General features: G+C 34.6%; 1 protein-coding gene across 4 annotated transcripts in view; it reads right to left on the bottom strand.

Annotated features, from left to right (window-relative positions):
* Nucleotides 1-21789, bottom strand: part of RELN (reelin) — a 557702-nt gene that overhangs the window by 214379 nt on the left and 321534 nt on the right. For all 4 annotated transcript variants that reach the window (XM_061413895.1, XM_061413894.1, XM_061413897.1 and 1 more), the window contains one exon: nt 11122-11267. In XM_061413895.1, coding sequence (XP_061269879.1) covers nt 11122-11267 — 146 coding nt within the window. The remainder of the gene's footprint in view (nt 1-11121; nt 11268-21789) is intronic.

The following is a 21789-nucleotide window of genomic DNA, read 5'->3' on the forward strand; positions in this document are numbered from 1 at the left end:
TAATAATCAATAAAATGCCTTAAGGCAACTTTGTTCCTTAGAGGTAGAAGGGCAAAATAATATTTAATTTATATTTTAGTGTATGTCCTTCTACTTTTTGTATCAAAAAGGAATTCTTTTTGTAAGCAAAACTAATTTAAAGAAGTTTTTTTTTACCTGGAAAGCTTGTGATCCTCCCTATTAGCTGCTTTGGAATGCCTTGAGAATATAATTATATTTTAATCAGCTCACACTTTAATAGTTTTAAGAATGATACAAAAGTATAACCGATTCATTTTGTTGTACACCTGTAACTAACACAATATTGTAAATCAGCAATACCCCAATAAAAATTAAAATAAAAAATGATATGGAGTAAAACTTAAAAATTCTCACCAAAAAAACCCAGAAGTGAAATGATAGATATGCTAATTAATTAGATTTTATGTTTATATATATCAAATCAACATGATGTACACTTCAGATATCTTACAACTTTATATGTCAACTGTATCTCAATAAAGCTGAAATTAAAAATAGTGTTTTCATAAGCTAAAAAAAAAATGATGAATACTCTTCAAAGGGCAATCTGGCAGTAATTATCAAAATGAAAATTACATATATACATATATATGTATATGTATATATCTGATTTTCTAATTGTCTTTTTTCTTCTTTTAGGAATTTCTCCTTCAGAAATACTTTAAGTATACAAAAAATCTATCACAATATTCTTTGACTATCAACAGAGGTCCAGATAGATAAATTGGTACAGTGACATTCTGAAATAATGATATATATTCACTGACTAAAAGAGACATTCATAATATATTGTTAAATTTTTAAAAATCAAGTTTAGTAAGGAAAATTTGACCTTAGAGAGTATTTTTGTATGGTCATAGAAAAATTTCTGAATGAATATATACCAGAAAACATGTCTACATTTTAACAGTAGGGATTCACATTGGAAGACTTTTAATTTTTACTTTACACATTTCCTTTCTTTTGAAAAAGGAAAATCACTTTCAGAAAAAGGAAGAAAAACATTCAATTTATATGTGTTAGAATTCAGAATGAAAAGTTAAATTATTTCATCATAGATTGATGAAAATACTAAGAATATGAACATAGGAAACAGAGGTCTTATATTTTAAATACCTTTTCCCCCCTACTACAAATATTGGTACAAAAGCCTCTAAAAGGTAGTGGAACATTTCACATGATCTATGAAGATCTGTTTTATTATATTTTCCAGAATATATTAAACCACCTAAAGTTGATGACTTTAGGCTTGAACTAAGATATAGAATAGAGCCTGGCTATAAGAGCCTACATTTACCAGATTCATAACATTTTTTTATCTACTAGAAATTCTCTGAGACTGAATAAGTTCATTACATCCATAAGGTCTCTATTTGGGATGAATTCTTTGATATTTAATAAGGAATGTGCCATATGTAAAGATTCTTCCACATTCATTTATATTCATGAGGCTTATCTCTAGCATAAGTCCTGTGAGGTCTAGCAAGGTGTATACTTTGACTAAAGGCTTCTCCACCTTCATTGCATTTATAGGTTTTTCCTCCAGCATGACAGCTTAGGTGAAGGTAAAGGATGAGTTCTCTTTGAAGGCTTTCCTGTATGAACTGCATTTAAAAATTCCTTTCTTCAATTGGTTCTGCTATATTTCACTCAAATTCAATTTTGTCTTAGGTTTTTATTACATGCATTATTTTTATTTACACTCTTGTTGGAATAACATTAATAAAGAGTATTGGCTTCAGAATGGTAGAAAACACTCAGCTTCCTCACCAATAAAACAGAAATATGACCTAGACTGAGGATGTTTAGAGAAAAAGATATATCGCCTGGCATATTACAGTTTCAAATAATGTTTGTTTCCTTTTCTCCCCACCCCCACCACCTCGTAAAATATAGTGCTATTTTTGTTTTAAAATAAGTCAAAGTGGCAATTCAAGTGAACTTTTAAATTACAATGAGTATTTTTTCATATTAGAATTAGCAGAGCAGCAATCTTGCACAAAGTTGCAGTACAACATGCAAAATGTAATTGCTTAATCAATCAATTTAAGCAAGGCCATACTTAGCTGAAAGAAAACTGTACTTTCTATCAGTGGGTCTTTTGTACAGTCCAAGATTTGGGCTACAAACCTATCTGGGAATTTAAATTTATTACTTATGTGATCTAAATGGTCAAGTGGTTTTGCTTTAATAATAACGAATGTGCCTGTTAAAAAAAAAAAAAAAAGGAGACCCACTTAATACAATGTTAACTCAGACTGTCAATCTGTCCTTGATTCACTTATCCTGAATTATAAGCTTAAATAAAATCCCTCTGGAGCATTATAAGCACCTTGTGAAAAGGATCCTAAGCCAGAGGTAACATAATTCTTCTGGGTAGGATAGAGGGAAGAATTTGTAGAAAATAGCAAGAAGACGCTCAAACTGTTCTGAAGAGTTTTAAATAGTTTTAAGACCAATTTTTAATAAAAGCATCAGCCGACATGGAAGGGGCTATAATGGAGATTGTTCTTCTTGGCCTATATGCAGTTTAGGTTTTCAAGGATATATGTAACATTCTTTGGGATTATCTCCCCAGAAGGGGAAGCCAATATAAATTTGTTTTATTAAGTTTATATTGCCTTTTTCTTGGTTTTATTCCAGTGAATAGCACTGAAATTTAAGAAAGACATTTTGAAATTTAAAAGACAGTTGCAGGTATGACCCACTTTTCTAAGCAATGACATTAAAAAATATAACTAATACTTTGTATTTTGGTCTTTTTATAGTAAATTCCTGATCAGAGACTAAGTTATGGCTGACCTGAGGAAAACATTTTCTGTGCTCAATTTTTTTCTGTAATCTTTGATGAGATGTTTTAAAATGTATTTCTTGAAAGAATTTCTTCAGAACAAATTTATAAAGCAATTCTCTTAATAGGGTGTGGGTGGTAGCAGAATGGGAGTCTTTGGACTGGAGGTTGGAAGGAACAGGGAATAGTCAGTTCAGCAGCTGAGACACTACTCTCTCTGTTTGCCCTCCGGCATCCCTTCTATGTCTTTCTAGTGTTTTGGAATTCTGGGTATTTCATCTATTTTCTGATAGCTATATTCTCATTACTGGAAAACTGGAAGACAAGAACAATTAATATTTGACTATATTTCTAACATTTTATATGTGTATTTCAACATGGTCATGAAAATATTATACAGATGGTTTTGAATTTTGCCTTTTTTCATTTACATTAATAATATATACTTTCCCCAGATTATTATTAACTCTTTAAAAATGGGTTATATAATATTTTATTATATATGCCAAACTAGTCATTATTTTGTTGTCATACTTCAAAATACATCACTAAATAATTATACCATTTATCATAATTTATGGGGCTGAGGAATTAAATTCTCAATTTTCTAATGCTCCTTAGATGTGTTCTATTAATAGATAACCCTGAGCTACATTTCTTGAGGTATCAGAGTTCTGCTTTTCCTTCATATAAACTCCTAAATATTCAGGAGTGCCTTGTGGTCAGTGTGGAGCAGGTGAACTACTGAAGAAAGACTATAGAGAACAAAGACATGCTGAAGAAGTGGGCATTTGAACACTTCAGTGCCAGCAGCCTCTTCTAACACCGCTACAGAAAAATCCTATCATGGTCTAATGTTGTCCCAAGCTGTAAGGAATTAAGATTCTGATTTCATTCTCTTTTTTCTGTGACTTCAGTAAAGAGAGTCCTTTCTTGAAGAGGAAGACAGTTGCTGTATTCTGGATGCTCACATGGACAGCTAGTTTGGAGCGGGAAGAGGTTACTGAAGAATGGCATTGCCAAAAGTGAAGATAAAAATGTGCTACAAATTAAACAAGGAATTTCAGAACAATTTTGGCACACCTAATCATATGAACTTATTTTTTATTATTTGAAAATTTACTGTTTATGTTTTAAAATAGAAAAATAATTTGCTTAAATAGAAAGCAATGTTAGAACCCACATCAAAAGCAAACCTGAACAAATAAGAAGTCTTTTAACAGCTTGAAACAAGTTTACTTTGATCCATTTTAGCAGTTCCATGGTTTCAAAATATATGCAATTATCATTTTAACTAATATTGTCTTTCTTAAAATGACCTCCCATTAGTTCAGATAATCTCATTTAGGTTTTATTGGACTATTTAATTTTGTTTGTGTTTCTTTTATATCTTATTAGTTTCTGTGAGTATAATTTTTCTTTGAGTACCACTTTGGTCATATCCTATTACCAACAGTAATCACAGTTGGAACAGCAACCAATTTTCGATTTTTTTTGATTGCTTGTTATGTGTCATGCACTGTGCAAAGTGCTCTTCATATATTATTGCATAAAATACTCCTTTTTAGTCCTTTATTGCTTAAATCTGAATTCTATAAGGTTTGAATATCTGATATTAATATGCCTCCTTGCTTCTTTTGTTGCATTTATCTGGTATATTAGTTTTTCTTTATTGATTTTCAACTTCTTACATTATTCTAGTTTAAGTCTTTCATAAATAGCAAATAAATAGCTGATTTTTTTAAAACTTACTATGAAAATCTCACAATAAATGAACATAACTCATTCAAGTTTATTGTGCACTGATATATTTAGATTGAAAAAGTGAAAGTGTTAATTGCTCAGTTGTGTCTGACTCTTGGTGATCTCATGGACTGTAGCCTACCAGGCTCCCCTGTCCATAGAATTCTCACTTTGACTACTAGAGTGGGTAGCCACTCTCCTCTCCAGGGGATCTTGGATTGGTTCATGCCAAACTGTTTTCTGCTTTCTATTTACTCTGTTTTTTGTTTATTTTTCTGTCACTCCTGGCATTTGTGGACTAAGTTCTCTTTATTCTGTTAAGCTAATGCTTTAGAAGTTATGTAGCCTATATATGGCTAACATAATTTCTTTAACACACCTATTTACCCTTAAAGCTTTCTACTAATATTAAGAGTTACCCAAGACCTATATTCTTACTCCAGGCAAGTAAAGAACGTTGGCAGTATTTTAATTGCTTTTTCTCTTCTCGTCAGTTTCCCTTTGTACCTGTCATATTGAGGTCATCTGGGCTTTAACTACAAACTTTGATTTAAATATTTTAATAATCAATTTTTTTTCAGTCTGAACTACAAGCTTTCCTTTTTTCCTTGCTCACTACTCTTTCTTGAATCTATCATATTTCTCTTGGATTAACTTCTATGGGTACATCTTCCAGTAATTCTTTCAGAGAGTGTTCAGGAGTAGTAAACTTTCTGAACCCTTGTGTCTGCAAAGCTTTTTATTTTTCTCCAATACTTGAATCATATTTGTCTGGAGGAGAATGTTAAGTTCCAAATAATCCTCTCTCAGAACACTAAGATAACTGCTTCATTTTTTAAAACTTATGCTTTGTGTTACCAAGGAAAGCACAATGAAACTCATTAAAGATTTAAGATTTCCACTTTCAACTGTGTTCTGAAGTTTCTCCCTTATGGTCTAGGACTGGATATTTTTCCATCCATCTTGCTAAACATTTTCATTCATATGAACTATGTCTCTTCTTTCTTCTAAGTTTCGGGAACCTTTCTTCTATTTTTTTTTTTAATATTTCATTCCACATTTTCCCTCTGACCCTTCCTCCTTTAGGAATTCCTATTATTTCTAATGTTAGAAATACTATTCTTCCCCCTATACTTTACAGTATAGTATACACACTATACAATAATCCTAAGTTTTGGAAACACTTCAAAACTCAAATTTCCAGCTCACTAATTTGTTCTTTACCTATGCCTATGCTCATATTCAGGGGGAAAAATCCACTAAATTTGTTTCAACAATCATATATTTTCATTTTTCACATCTCTATTTTTTCTTCATAAAATCTGTTTTAATTTAACAAATACAGTATGCTTTCTTATCTCTTTGAGGACATTAACTATAATGATAAAGTCTCCATTTGTTTACTCTGATACATCTATTTTCTCAGTTCTTAGCTGTCTAGTTTGATTAATTATTTTTATGGAGTGGATTTTCCTCAGATTTGATGATTCCAGATCATTTGTATCCACTATTCACCCTTAGTTTTGGTGTAAAAAATGTCCACCAATGAGAGCCGATGTGCTCTTGGGTGGGGAGTACCATGGGGATCCTTGAGGTTTCCAGTTACCTGGCATGGCCCTGCTTCTCCATTCCAAGTGTTCACATTCACTGCTTGTTCCTAAGGGCAGAAGTGGCCCGCACAGAAGTTGAATGCAGTGAGAGACCACCTACTTGGCAATCTCCACAGCAGGACGTCAGAGCCCCATCTGATTCCTGTGTTCATTCAGTACCTATACTTTTTTAGTGCCTCATTAAATATGTATTTTAAGTTATAGTTTTCTCCTTAATCAGATCCGTTTTTTTTTTTTTCTAATTTTTTGTAACACTTCCTAATTCCTGGCTCAATTAGGGCACACTTTTTTTTTTTCAGAGTGTCATTACAGATTCATTTGCTCATTTTCTATAATTTCCAAGGATTTGGGGCAGTTGTGGAAGACTAGAGTACGCTCTCTTGATTCAATAGTCTGATATTCAATTACTCAGCCATAAAAAAAAAAAAAAAGAAATAATGCCATTTGCAGTAATATGGATGGACCTGGATCTAGAAATTATTATACTAAGTGAAGTAAGTCAGACAGAGAAAGACAAGTATCATATGATATTCTTTACATGTATAATATGGGCTTCCCTGGTGGCTCAGAGGTTAAAGCATCTGCCTGCAATGCGGGAGACCCGCGTTCGATCCCTGGATCGGGAAGATCCCCTGGAGAAGGAAATGGCAACCCGCTGCAGTATTCTTGCCTGAAGAATCCCATGGACGGAGGAGCCTGGTAGGCTACAGTTCACGGGGTCGCAAAGAGTTGGACAGGACTGACACATGTATAATATAAAAAAGTGATACAAATGAACTGATTTACAAAACAGAAATAGACTCACAGACATAGATAGCAAACCTATGATTACCAAAGAAGAAAGGCAGGAAGGGATAAATCAGGAGTTTGAGATTAGCAGATACAAACTATTATATATAGAATAAATAGTAAGGTCCCACTGTATAGAACAGGAACTATATTCAATATCTTATAATAATCCTATAATGGAAAAGAATCTGAAAAAAGAATATATATACATATATATCATATATATAGCACATATATATGATATATCTATGTATGTATATATCTGAATCATGTTGCTATATACCTGAACCTAACACAACACTGTAAATTAATTACACTTCAAAACACAGCTTAACATTCATTACATTGTGGAGGTTCTCTAATATGAATACTTCAGTGAAAGCAATAAAACAGGTATTTTGAAAAGTTATCTGAATAGTTAAAAACATGCATGACAAGCATACAAATTCCATATTCTAGCAATGTGTTTCTCTACAAAGTCCCCTCCCACCTGAAGACAGCTTTGGCTAGGTGAGATACGGTAGTTGCTAATTAAATGATGTGTTTATAAGGTTAAGCCAAAGTTCACAAAGGCTCACATAAATTATCAGTTTATCTATTAAAATTTCTATCTTGCTGAAGTAACAGATGTATCTTTTCTAGGAAAAAGAAAATAAACTTTAAAATCCCACTTAAAATAAACCTATCTACATACAGCTTTGTGATGTGAAAAGCAAATAATTTTTGCATCTTTGTGATGTGAGATCAAATAGTTTCATTCAAATGGTAAGGAAACAGGAATATTTGGAAACTGGGTTCCAAAAAAAGTCATAATGACTGTGGACACTTTTTCTTGCCTGAATTCATGTGAAATGTTTTGAAGATATTATTAGAGAGGATTGCATATTCTTTTTTTCTCTTTTATAATTCTTATGGGAGAAAAAACATAGTTAAAAGAGATGAAAATATTATATCCATACTAATAATTTATTTTTTGTGTGTGTTAAAAGAAAGTGACCTCAAAGTGTCAGAATTCAATCAATTCAATTGGTCACTCTTGAATACTGTGGGAATTTAACACCTATGTTTTATGTCTGTTTCAGCAGTGAGCTTATGATGATAAATTGTCTGTGTGGGTGGTGATGGTTGAGGGGAAGAATGAGACAAATATTCAGTTAATCTGGCTCAAAAAACACATCAAGAATTTCACTACCAAGATCCTAATCTGTTTTTCTTTGTCAGTTCTTACCCTAGGTAAAAATGTTTCACATTAATTTGATTGTGACAGGATATCTTCACTGGAGTTTTGATTAAGAATTAACTACAACAGCATTCTCTCCTAGATCAATAAAGCAGCATTTGGGAGTGAGTAGGTATGGAGAAGGTATACACACATATACACATTCACATACAACATTACAGATTAAATCAGCAATTTATCACCATCCCAAAACAAAGAAAGTACTAGATTCTCTCATTATCCTTTTATATCTTTTTTTATAATATAAGGGCAACATGGATAACTGGTTCACCAGATAAGAGTATAAATGAAGTAGTTCTGAGAGGGGGCAGTGTGGTCTGATATCCTAGGGGAAAAGCTACAACAAAGCTAAGGTGTGGTTGCTAGAATAATTAAGCTGCTTTCAGAATTTAGGTGAATTGTGTTCCAATTACAGGGACACAGGTGCTTTTGTCAAGCACATTATTCTGTTATTGGAACAGAAATCTGCTGACAATGTCATGGCTTGAAAGTACCAGCCTCTTAACTGTGACCAAAACCTGATATATCTTAGCACTGAGAATTGGCCAAAGAAACCACATGAGTCACTAAGTGAACGGAATTTGGTCTGATATTCCAGTGTCTGTATTGACTTTAGCTCTTTTTTCAAGCATAAATACTTTTATTTCTTTTGGTTTGTTTTGGGAGATGAAAGTTTTCGTTTAACCACAAATTCTCATATCATTAGTGCTCTGAGATAACAGAATGTCTGATCTGTTAACTGGAATATGTTTTTTGCCAGGTATTTTTCTGGATTAGTACATTAATTTTCTAAAGTATGTTTCGTTTCTTTTAATATAAAATTTATTCCTTTCTAAGCTTAATTCCTAAAGGGTTTTTCCGTGTGTTTGAACTAAGTCTCCACTAATGTTAGTACTGGAGAGTTGTGTGGACCATTAGTCGATATAGTACAGCATTCTTTTGTTCTTCTATAGACGACTTTTAATAATAAAAGAGGACATTCTGGGAGAGGAAATATGTGGATATGAAGGCCATGGGTAAAAATAAATTTTATCTCTTCCCCAAAGAATAAGAGGACATTAGAACTTTGAGGAAAGAGATACATAGCTAACTAGCTAGCCAGTTAACTAAACAGGAAAGGGTTTGCATGTCAGCATGTTACCACTGGAGACGTGTTTTTCTCTCTGCTGTAGTAGGAAGGAGGCTGGGTATCTGGATATCACTGGGACATCACCTGAGTTCCCAGGGGTATAGGTCTCATTGAAAAAGAAAAACCTGTCACTGCTGCATGGATAGTACAAACTTGGGAGAGTTGAAGGAGTGGAGGTCAATGAGTCTTTGGTGCTTGAAAATTTGGGACCATCTCATAGGCAGTCAAGTTCCATTGTCAGTAAAGGGATCTGAATTGGTCTTTTATATCAGAAGTCAGAAAGCGCTGATATGCTGGTGATGGGTCTTTTATCTCCAGAAAGTGGGTAAAGAAGACTTGGGTGCATGGTCAAAGTTCTAGATCCCATCATGGTCTATGAGGGGAGTAGAATGAGCCCTGTTTGTGTAAGGAAAGCAGCCAGCCTCCTGGGGAGATCCTGGACACAAGAAAGAGAAACAATGGTTGCTGGTCCCTCAAGTAGACACCAGAGCCATACTGGACTGGAACTTCAAGCGTGACAAAAACCTCAGAAGAGAAGGACTTTGTGGACTTAAGGGTGTGAGCATTACTGCTAGGCTTGGAGAGGTCAATGGTACCCCCTGGGGGGGGGTGTCCCTTAAGGCATCAGTTTTCTTCAGAGGCTTCTCACAGGCTAGATTTCCCTGAGGCAGAAGAGCAGGGCTGCGTGTACTAGTAGAAATCTCGCCTGCAACAGTGAGAGATCCTGATGTGGCAGCAGAAAGTCAAGCAGCACAGCTCAGGCTGCCAGTCAGATTTCCCTCTTATCGGGTCCAAATGTAGTTTCTGGGCAATGCATAGGAAGTGGGGAACCCAAGAAGTCCATGGTGGCCCTCTGGTCCCTCAGGCACTTAGGTCCCATCCAGTTTTGATTGAATTTGTTGAGATCAGAGATATGTAAATACCTCAAATGTTGTATTCTTGAAAAGTTTCTGATAGTTAACAGTTAAGTCATTGCTATTTCATAATCATTATGAAACTATATTTTATGTTAATTTCATTCTCCTTCATCATGGTTTCAGAAAACATGTACTAAACAGTAAGAACCTGGTTACAAGTGCATATGTATTGAAAAAAAGAAAAAGGCCAGGTGAGAACCAGAAAATTTCTAGAATTCCAACACACACTTATCTTATGAATTTTGATTCTCTGAACCTGTTAATTTTTCTCAATTTGAACTTCTGAAAGTGCCATTCAATTACTAGAAATATCTTAGGGACACTGGACCCAGAAGAAGGCACACAGTTTATAAAAGCAAGAAAATACTACCACCAAACCATCTTCATTGTTTCAATGTCAGGCTCGTATCCTTCCTTTAAAAATCTCTAAATGGTAAATTTTACCCCCCAAACAACTAATTTGTTATAGATCAAAACCATATTCCACTAAAAATCGGTAACAGCATCTATATAAATCTCAGATCCCGGGGAGACAACTGAAAGTCTCAATATAAAAGTAGTGGAAAGATTTTATATGCTATACACATTGAAAAAAACAAAAACAAAACTTCTCCTGGTAAAAGCTGCATAAACAAAGATGAGATATAAGTATTCAACTGAAGTTAAAAGATATTTGCAATCACAAATTTTTAGTATGCATAAAATAATTGACTGCTTAATAAAGAATGTTTAAGATAAGTGTACCCCTTTGGCTTGTCCATGATAAGACTCTCCAGTATTGACTTAAGTATGCTTTTGCTAGTTAACAATATGCATTTAAAATATGACCAGTGGAATAAATGTAAGTGCTATACACAGCATGGGAGATAACAATTACTTACCCTGTAGGCTGGCTCTCAAATTCTTCTGACCACTGCTCTTGAATATCCTCGGTAGAAAGATCTACATCCCGGGTGGTGGCAAAATTGAACTCACTGCCTTCATTTCCATGGAAATAAATGGAGTTCCCATCTGACTGACAGCTATGCTGTAGATAAAAAGAGAGCGTGGGGTGTCCATTGAATTGGTTTTGTGGCTGTATCTGTCTTATTCATGTATAATTAGAGTTTTTAGAAAAGTCACTATATTATTCCCTCTACGATGGACTCTGAAATCAAAAGAGCTTGTTACCTCCTTTTCTTTTTTTGGTCTTATTTAATTCAGTTACAATTTCTTTCTAACTTATTAAGTTATCACAAAAAGAGAGTCAAGAGACCATTTGAGCTTTGCCGCCTCAGCCTTCAGTGTGAAACAAGAATATTTTAATTGAAATAATTTCCCATCTTTACCACAGTCCTTGTTGTAGGAATTAAGTGTGATAATGACTTGTCATATATTTTCAATACTGTGGTTATGGACTTAAATCACACTGACCTTTTCAATATTCCATATATTTCTGGCTTGCCATTCAAACCTTTCACAATTTGTCTCTAAATGGGATATGAGCAGAATAGCTTGCTAATCAAAACATGGAATACAGAAAAGGTCAAAGTAATCCCTGATATGATGGTATATTCTCAACCAGCTTTTGAGCAAAAGTTTCTGACCAGATCTAGAAGTACATGATGTCCCTGATGAGCCTGTAAACAAGAAACTTTGTCATTCTCCAAAAGAACATCAGGCTTACAGAAAAATAAATAAGTTTAAATTAAAAAAAAAAATACATCATCACAAAAAAAAGAAAATTAATTTCTTGTGACGCTTTTTTTATACTTTTTTTCCAGCTTTAAGTGAAGAATCAAAGGCAAGATCCAACTATAGAGCTGGGTAAACTGAGTACTTAGTTTTTAAAAATATAAGTTTTTGCATTAATCATTTTCTGGTAATGTCACACATAGAGACATGCTAATAAATAAAAGATCAAACATTGTTTCAAGTTTTATATACTCTTAAAATAAAATAGAAATGAAGAAAAATAATTGGTGAGAGGATTTCAGTTAGATCCTGTGACTGTTGGTTCTGTAGGGCAAGGATCATATTCCTGTATTTCAGGTCTTAGCATAATGCTTGGCATATGGCAGTAATTAAAAAATATTTGTTGAATAATTTAATAAATGAATAAATTATGATATGGTTATGTCTTTCAGGTAATTAACTAATTTTTATGGAAAACTCACAAGTTAGGAAGCATCAGGAAGTCAGTGGAGGGAAGAGGTTTATAATTGATTATAATAATAATCTAATCTTTGCTCTAAAAAGATTGTAGCCAAGTTGAGATGTATCAAAGGCAGCACATGGAAAGTGCTAACGAGTGAAAGAAGGTAGCAGTCACTGTGTCCAGGGCAGGTCTAAATGAGCAGGCTTCATGGAAGAGCAGGTCTTCAATTAGCTTTAAAGGATGGATAAAAATCCAAGTTGGATGACAAATATGAATGAATGACAGGTGATAAGTAGGCATAATTTTGAGAATTAGATTGAAGCCTGACTGTAGAGGATCTTAAATGATATTTTGAGATCACTGCTATATTCCATCAGTGGTGATGTTCTAAAACAGAGCAGTAATATGTGCAAAGAATTATTTTATGACAATTAAACTGATTGTGGCAGATAAAATCAATGGGGAGGGAAATCAGACTACTACAATGAAAGAGTAAAAAAGCTTCCAGAAGTTTCCAGATGTTCAGGAGAGTTGGTGCATATGATCTTGGGGGAGTCATTTCATAGCACTAAGACATAAGGCATACACACTGTGCTTCTCATCAGCTTGAAAGTGAAAGTGTTAGTTGATCAGTTCTATCTGAGTCTTTGCAGTCCCCTGGACTATAGCCCACGGGTTCCTCTGTCCATGGAATTCTTCAGGCAAGAAGTGGGTAGCCTTTCCCTTCTCCAGGGGATCTTCCTAATCCAGGGATCAAACCCAGGTCTCCCATATTGCAGGTATATTTTTTACCATCTGAGCCACCAGGGAAGCCCCCAGGTTAGATAATGCTATACTGTGTGGCAGGCTTCATCTGCTTGAAGATCTTCTTCACACCACAATGAGTACACATTATTCATGGATGCTACACTGAGCTCATTATATGCAATCCTTAATCCACACACATTGATCAAAAATAGGATTTAGTTTATTTAACAGTAAAATGAAACTGTTAAGTAATGACAAACCCAAAGATCCTCGACTAGTATGTACTCTATAAAGATAATGGAATGCCAACTAGAATAACAAAGATTACCTTCCTAATAATAAAGCCACCAAGCTCTAAAGAGCGGTTTTTACAATTATCTTCTCATTCTGGAATCCTGAGCAACTGCAGTTCAGTTCAGCTCAGTCACTTATTTGTGTCTGACTCATCGTGGTCTATATTCATTTGGAATTAATATGACTTTTACTCTGGTGCAAATGATATTAGGTCATTGTCCAAGTAAGAGGCAACCATGAAACATCTATACACAAGAAAATGGAATAATCTCATGTTACAATTTAGAAGAATATATTTGTGTAATGAAAAGAGTGATTTGCTTAATACAAAATCTTGGTCACTTCTGACTAAAATGCCAATTTAATTATTTCCATTTTGATTCTGTTTACCTCAGAACTGTTTGTTAATATTTGAAGACTCTGTGTTACACATAATTATGCTTTGCTACTCTTCCAAGATTTATTTATTAACACTTTTGATGCATATTTTAATTTAGTTGCTGCTGCTGCTGCTACTAAGTTGCTTCAGTCGTGTCCGACTCTGTGCAACCCCACAGACGGCAGCCCACCAGGCTCCCCAGTTCCTGGGATTCTCCAGGCAAGAAAACTGGAGTGGGTTGCCATTTTCTTCTACAATGCATGAAAGTGAAAAGTGAAAGGAAAGTTGCTCAGTCGTGTCCGACTCTTAGCGACCCCATGGACCACAGCCTACCAGGCTCCTCCATCCATGGGATTTTCCAGGCAAGAGTACTGGAGTGGGGTGCCACTGCCTTCTCCTAATTTAGTTGAGACAGAAAATTTATGTAAAGAAACATCATTATGAAACTGAATACCATATTGTTAAACTCATTTCACAAACTTAAAATAAGTAGGTATTTTTAAAAAACAGAGGTATATTTTAAAGGGTCTTTTTGTTAGTTATTTGGCTGTTACCAAACACATTTGGTGGTTTAGTAGACCATTTGTGTTAATACAACTGTTATAAATTAGCTATCAAAAATATATTTTTTATATTTCTTAATTTTGTATCTCTGTGAGATTATGGGTATTCACTAAACTCACTGTGATGATCATTTCATGAGGTATGTAGTCAAATAATTATGCTGTACACCTTAAACTTCTATAATGTTATATATCAATACCTCAATAAAGCTGGAAGAAAAAATTAGCTGTCCATATACCTTTATACCCTGTATGGGTAGAGGTGCTTGAACTTCCCCCTTGAACCCAATTCAATTAATTGCGCTGAGATTAAGGTTATTTTAAAAAATCCCAAATACTAGAAACTAAAAGCATTCTTGACATGGAATGAAAACTCAGTTATTGTCCATCCTCAAGGAGTTTGGGGATCAGAATCAGAAGGCATGTTCTGTGTTGATGTTTAAAGAACAAAATTCTGTAAAGCAGTTATCCTTCCATTTAAAAATCAATAAATTAAAAAAAAGAAGGCATGTTCTGATGCATTATCTCTACTGAATGGCTACATGGTTCTGCACAACTCATTTAACCCATCTAGGCCTCAGTTTCTTAGGCTGTAGACTGGGGCCACTAATGTCTATATCCTAGAGACACTGTAAGAAGCACAAATTATATTATATGTGGAAGTGGTTTTTTGGAAATCTTTAAGTGCTACAAAATAATTGTTATTTTATTTCTGAATACGCTATTTTCCAAAAATAAGCTATTATATTCCCTTAGCAGTATATACCCATAGCAGTAGGTTATAGAGAAATAGAACATTTAAATCTATTTTGAACTGTGTTTCTCATTGTAAGGCATTAAAATTCTTCAGAACAACTTAAAACCTGTAATAAAATGTAAAAGAATACACTGCACAATACAACAAGGTAAAATATTACAATCATTCATTAATTTTCAGAATATACTGAATCATGAATTAGAACTTTAAAGCTCTCCAAATGTTGGCAGATTACCAAACGTTTCCCTTAGGAAAACTTAATGATGCAAGGAATCTGCTGCCACTTTTCTTACAGATGAACTTTCATTGTATAACATACATGTGTTTATGTTAAAAATCCAAACAAAATGTGAATTTAAAGAATGAAAAGAATTTTAGGAAATTACTCAGTGATTTTAATACCCAGTTGTTTTTGCTTTGCATCTATTCAAATTCATGTCATTTACATGCAATGACAATTAAAATCTAAACAACTTCATAAAACAGTTAAATTTCTAACTCTGTGAGATATATGAGCTCTTGATACAATAAAAACAATACTTTAGAATTTAGGACAATTTTATATTGCGTATGGTAAAAATATAGCAGGTTTTCTTGAACAAATGATTACAAATAACGTGACTTTCTGAGTCTCAACTTTTGAATAATTTATGGTGAATATCAAATAATTAAGAATTTATTTTGAGTAAAATAAAGATATAAATTATGCAGATGGTTCTATATATTTCTTTCTATCCTTGCTGCTGCTGCTGCTAAGTCGCTTCAGTCGTGTCCGACTCTGTGCGACCCCATAGACGGCAGCCCACCAGGCTCCCCTGTCCCTGGGATTCTCCAGGCAAGAACACTGGAGTGGGTTGCCATTGCTTTCTATCCTTAGCCCTCCTAATTACATAATGACATTAAATATTACTTTTACTTCATTATTTTATTTTTATTTATTTTTTTACTTCATTATTTTAGCATTGACCAATGACACATACTTTATACTTCTAAGTAATAGGAAAGCTCCAATTTTTAAAAATCCCTAATATATCATCCTTATTTGTTTCCATCTATCAATCAAAAATATTTCTCTACTTTGCTGTTACATGGATTTCCTTTACTTGAAAAGCAGAACACACTGTAACTAAGTGACATGGATTTGCCATTCAGAAAAACATCAACAGGAAACATCAGTGCAAATTCCTCAATATAACAAGTCTTTGGCCACAATTCAGGATAGCATTTTCCTAAGGTTGCTCTCTATACTCTGCTGAAAATGTTAATGACTTCACCTCTGTACTTGTAAAAAAAGTACTTGCAATCACCTCCACCACAGTTTAATTAGGGTTTCATCAAAGATGAACACAGAGGCACCTCTTAATATTATCTCCCTGGGGTCTAATGGCCCTGATGATTCTTTCAGGTATCTGTAGCCTTACAATTTATTTTTGACGATATCCTTTTAGTTGGAGTGAGTATACTGGGCATTTGGGCAATGCCAGCTTGCAGAGAGCTGGTGGCAGATGGAATGAAATCTGCCTGGTGTGCCTTCCCCTCCACATGAGCAGAGAGCCATCCATTTCCTCCATTAAGGAGTTGTCACTCAGCCCACCCAGCTGGAAGACCATTTTTGATAGCCAAGCTGGCTGGTGGCAGACAATTCAGATACAAAGTGCACTTTAAAAGGAAGCTAAAACATCATCTGTAGGAAAATTGAAAATGCATGGCTTCCACCACAGCCAATTTTTTAATGACTGTAATATTTTAAGTGATTCTTTTTGCCACTTCAGATTGCTCCTTAGAGAGGAGAGGTTTTTTAATTAAAATCTAGGCAATGCAAACAGATGAGATATGAGGAGCAGAGGAAAGAGAAATAAGATGAATAAAATTAATTAAAATGGCATTGTTGGCAGAGACATAAATTAGCCACTGTCTGGTTGGAAACAAAATATACTGGTATAAAAGTTTCTGGATTAAAGTGAGATGTGTGACTGAGTGACCAGAAATGGACTGACCTATAGCATTACATATCATTGTGTTTTCTAAGCCTGTCACCATGCTATAGCCATTATCATATAGAAATATATATTTTCTACATCCTGGTTCAATGGTCTTTAAAGGTATAGACTTTCATGCTTATAAAGAAAAAAACAAAATAGGAAGAGAGTGATTTCTTTCATGAGGCAAAATGAAAGAAATTCATTTTGCACACATTAAATTTCTAGGTAATTTAATACCAGTTAAAAAACTGATAACTTGGCTATAAACACAGTCCAGGTGCAGGAGGGCTGAAGTGCATTTGAGTCAACACAATAGATTCAACCACAGTGAGCAAATTTTAGGGAGTTCTAAGAGTCTTTTTTTTTTTTTTTCTCATTATTTTCTGGATTCATTAAGCATTTGAACCACTTTGTACTATGATTCATAAAGATTCAATTTATGGTATATTTTATGACAAGTGTGTAATTATTTGGCAATAGTTACGACAATTCTAAAACAGCCATAGTGACAGATTTGAATTGGAGTAATGAGAGAAAGAATAACAATGAAAAATTCCACAGAGCAGTTGTTAACCTTGTCTGTAGAGATCAATATGACTTTCACAGTGTCTGAGGTTTTCAGTCTTGCCTCCTCAAATTAAGGCCCAGAACACCAGACACAACGTGGTGGGCTGCAAGATACTGAGGAACAAAAGGGCTGGGACTTTATTATACAATGTAGCTGGCTTTGAAAATCAAAGCTGTTTGATCTTGGAGAGGTCACTTAGCTCTAGGAGACTCTTTATTTTCATCTGTGAAATGGGGGCAATTGTGAGGATTAAATGAGATAGTGCAAGTAACATGCTTATTCTAAAGATTGCTAAATCTTAGGAAATCAGTAAATGCTAATTCCCTTCCTTCTTTCATCCCCGATCTTCATTCATTTAACAAATCTTACCTTAATGAGTACCACTATGCAAATAATTGAGCTCTTTGGTGTGCTAAGTACAAAGATGATGGGAAATGTTACTAGGTTTTGTATGTTCATATAGAATAAAATAAATTTCACATTGAATATTGTACTAACTTGTAATAATTAGTGATTAAATGTGTCAGCTTCAGATCATAAACAAACAAGAAAAGGGAGGCTCTGGGGATTTGTTTGAATGGTTATTTTTAGTAGAATTTATTGAAATTATTTGTTTCTGTGTTATTGCCACTCTTGTCATGGTGATTTGGCTCAATTCCATGTTTCACTAATGCTATTCCACATTAATTACTGTACAAATAGGCCTCATTGGGGGGAAATTGTGGAAAACACACTACTTACATTTAACCCTTCATCCCCAAAGTACTCTTATTAGTTTAACAAATTATATTCTGGCTCATTTTACAATATCATGTACTCACCTCTTGGGGGAAACATGACAATAAGAGCAATGCAATCCAAAATGAAGAACATCCCAAGCAAAGCGAATTTAGAGAGACAGCATGCAATTAACCAAGCTGGAATCTGGCCAGAAAATCGTAGTTAACATTCCGATTCTTAATAGAAAAAGACATGAGAACATGGTCTAGCCACAAGTCTTACTGAGCTCAGGTTTATCCTCATTAGAAAGCCAGTACTCAAATCCCTCAAGTCACAGACCAGATAGTTTCCAGTACAGCGATTTGCAAAGCATATTTCTGGAAAGTATATCTGATTTCCTCCTGTTTGTCCTTACAGTCTAAAAAAAGAAAATCATTAAATGGATTTTTGAAACCTTTTTCTGGGGTGCCCAACTTATGGAAGAAAAGTTAGGCATTATAGCAGGCAGATATTGCTCTGCCAGGGGACTATACTCTCAAAACACACATTTAGAAATAAATTCTGCTTTGAATGTAATCATCCCTTTAACCATTTGACTTTGACTTTTTTCACTAGCGTCAACTTGTGTTAAGACTTTACATTTTCAGACAAATTAGTTTACGTTTTTTCCATAATTTGGATGTTATAACCTTTATTATCCATTAATGATTCAACAATTTGTGATAACAGTATTAGACAAGTGACAGCAGAACCCCAGAATGAAAGCTCCAATTCTTATTCAGGACTGGAGATCTGCCTAGTGTCCACTGGGATAATGAATTTGGCAAACGCATAATGTACAAGAGCTATAAGAAAATTAATAGACTCTCTTTTCTGACTTAATGCTTTTCCTTAATGGGTTGTTGATTTACCTAATTCACCTAATGGCTCCTCATTAGGGCCTTTGGTGTTTGTTAAACTAGGAAAATTGACATTATTATTGGATATTTATCAACAGTAAATGGGAGAGAGAGGAAGCAGTCTAACTGGAAGTAGAAATAAAAGATTAAGATATGGCCCTTCTAAATTCTGTATACTTAGTTACTCCCAATCCTTGACATATATCTGCAAAATTTAATAAATTACTTTTTAAGAAAAATTATTTTAAATACATTTGATCACAGCCTATTCTAAAGGACAAACCCTCACAACAGAATCTGTGACATTTAATGTTGATTTACTTCTCAACACAAGTTGACATAAATGTGCAGAAGGAGTAATCTGGCATTCTTTGTTATCCATACAGTGAACTAGGATAATAAATAGAAAAAGATTAGCAGGTGCAGGCACAGCAATCAGAGTGGGAAGATTTCTTAAAAATAAAAAATACATGGAACAGCACCTATCTTCTAGTGATCTGCATTTAATCTGTGGGTCAATTCCAGAGTTGACAGAAGCCAGTGATTTATGCCTTTGCAAGCTGAGGGTAACCAGGCTAGCTGAGCAGATATAAACATTTATTAACAGTGACTGAGCAAAGCACGCAGATATCAAGGAGTTGTGGATGCTTCATGCTTTCAAAATACAAATTTTGGCTGCCGCCAAAGATGGGGGTAAATAAACAAAATGAAGCAGCTGCTTGACCAATATTTACCTCCATGGCATATTGATCCATTTGGAAATGTTGCTTCACTGGAAAGGATAGAAAAAACAGAAAAAACAAAACCCAAAATATCTCCTCATACCTCTTTCCAAATCATTTGTTTCTGGGTTTTTCTGAGTAATTTCCTGACCTTTGCAGGTCTTTTCTTTAACAGTGAGTTATAGAAAGCAGGTAGCTGCAACAGCTCCAGGCTGACCCTTTAAAATTTTACATTTAGCACTTTTCTTTGAACTTGAAGTTAAGGACATTTTCAGACTGCAGTATGTGTGTTTGAGGAGTTGGGAAGAGATAACTTTGATGGATTCTTCTGGATGTTGCAAGAATGACTAAGAAAATCTGGGCACTAAGTTCTCAGGCTCTTTATAGACATGCAGTGTTTACCTACTATAGACATAAAATTTAGATCAAAAGGCCTTCCTCATAGTGCTGGCAACTACAGATGATTCATGAAATGCCACCATTACTACGGCTTCTTTTACTACTTATCCTAATTATGGTTGTTGTTATTATTATTTATTATCCAGTATCCATGTTACTCAATGGAGATGCGTATCAGAATCCTATGCAAGGTGAAACACTGATTCTTGATTCTATATGTTTGAAATGGAACGGGCTGAAAAAAATCAACCATTTCGCTTAAACTTTGATGACAAAACCAATACCATTCTCAAAGAGTCAGAGCACCACAAGTTGCCCTTGGATTAATCATTCTCCCATTTCAGGCAGGAAGCATGTGCCTTCCACTATTAAATGTGGCAAAACCCCCAAAGCCACCAGGGAATGGCAGCTGTGGCAGCAGTAGCCGATTCCAGCAACTGCAGACTGACACAGTATACCCTGTATCTTCAGAATAGAAACAACTGACACAAGAAATTCTTGATTAGTCTAGAAATCATTTACAAAATTATAAAAAAAGAAAGGATGCAATTGTTTATAAAAGAAGGAAATATTATTGAAAGTGAAGTGAAGTCGCTCAGTCGTGTCCGACTCTTTGTGAACCCATGGACTGTAGCCTGCCAGGATCTGCCATCCGTGGGATTTTCCAGGCAAGAATACTGGAGTGGGTTGCCATTTCCTTCTCAAAAATATTATTAGAACCAGTAATTAAGACAGGTGATTCAATATCAAGTGAGTTCAGACTCCTTGCCTTTCTGAGTCCATGGCTGGCTTACTCTGGAGATTGCTAATGAGGGTGGTGCTCTGGGGAGCTTTCTGACTTCAAGGACTAGATTTATAGGCATTTAGAGCCCCACCTATTTGGTTGTGAACAGAGGGCTACTTAGGGATTCATGGGAAATAATAAAATCATAATGGTAATTAGAAACACTCTAAGAATGTGTTGCCCCTTTTCTTCCACATGGGCAAGCTCTCTGGAAAAACACTGGCCGCTAAGTCAGACAAGGCCATGAACTTGCAAAGAGAATGGAGGAGAATCACAGATGGCTGCCTAGGAAGAACATATTAATTCTGTAACCTCTTACAGTCCTCTTTAGCTTACCAATCCAAATAAAAAAGCACAACAAACATAAGGTCGGGTTCTACATTAAAAGCTGATACTGTTAGACACCTACTTCATATTAATTACTAAAGAGTCAACAGATGGTAATGGCTTTCTACCAACCCAGGACAGATTTAAACTGGTGACCTATAATTGCAGTTCTCCAGATCACATAACTCCTTAAGTTAATTACTCTATTTTGTCTTCTATCATTCTGCCCTACTTGAGATAAACAAGGACAGGCTCAGATAAAATGGATTAA

Source organism: Bos javanicus, chromosome 4, assembly GCF_032452875.1.
Source record: "Bos javanicus breed banteng chromosome 4, ARS-OSU_banteng_1.0, whole genome shotgun sequence".
In the NCBI taxonomy this organism is placed as follows: domain Eukaryota; kingdom Metazoa; phylum Chordata; class Mammalia; order Artiodactyla; family Bovidae; genus Bos; species Bos javanicus.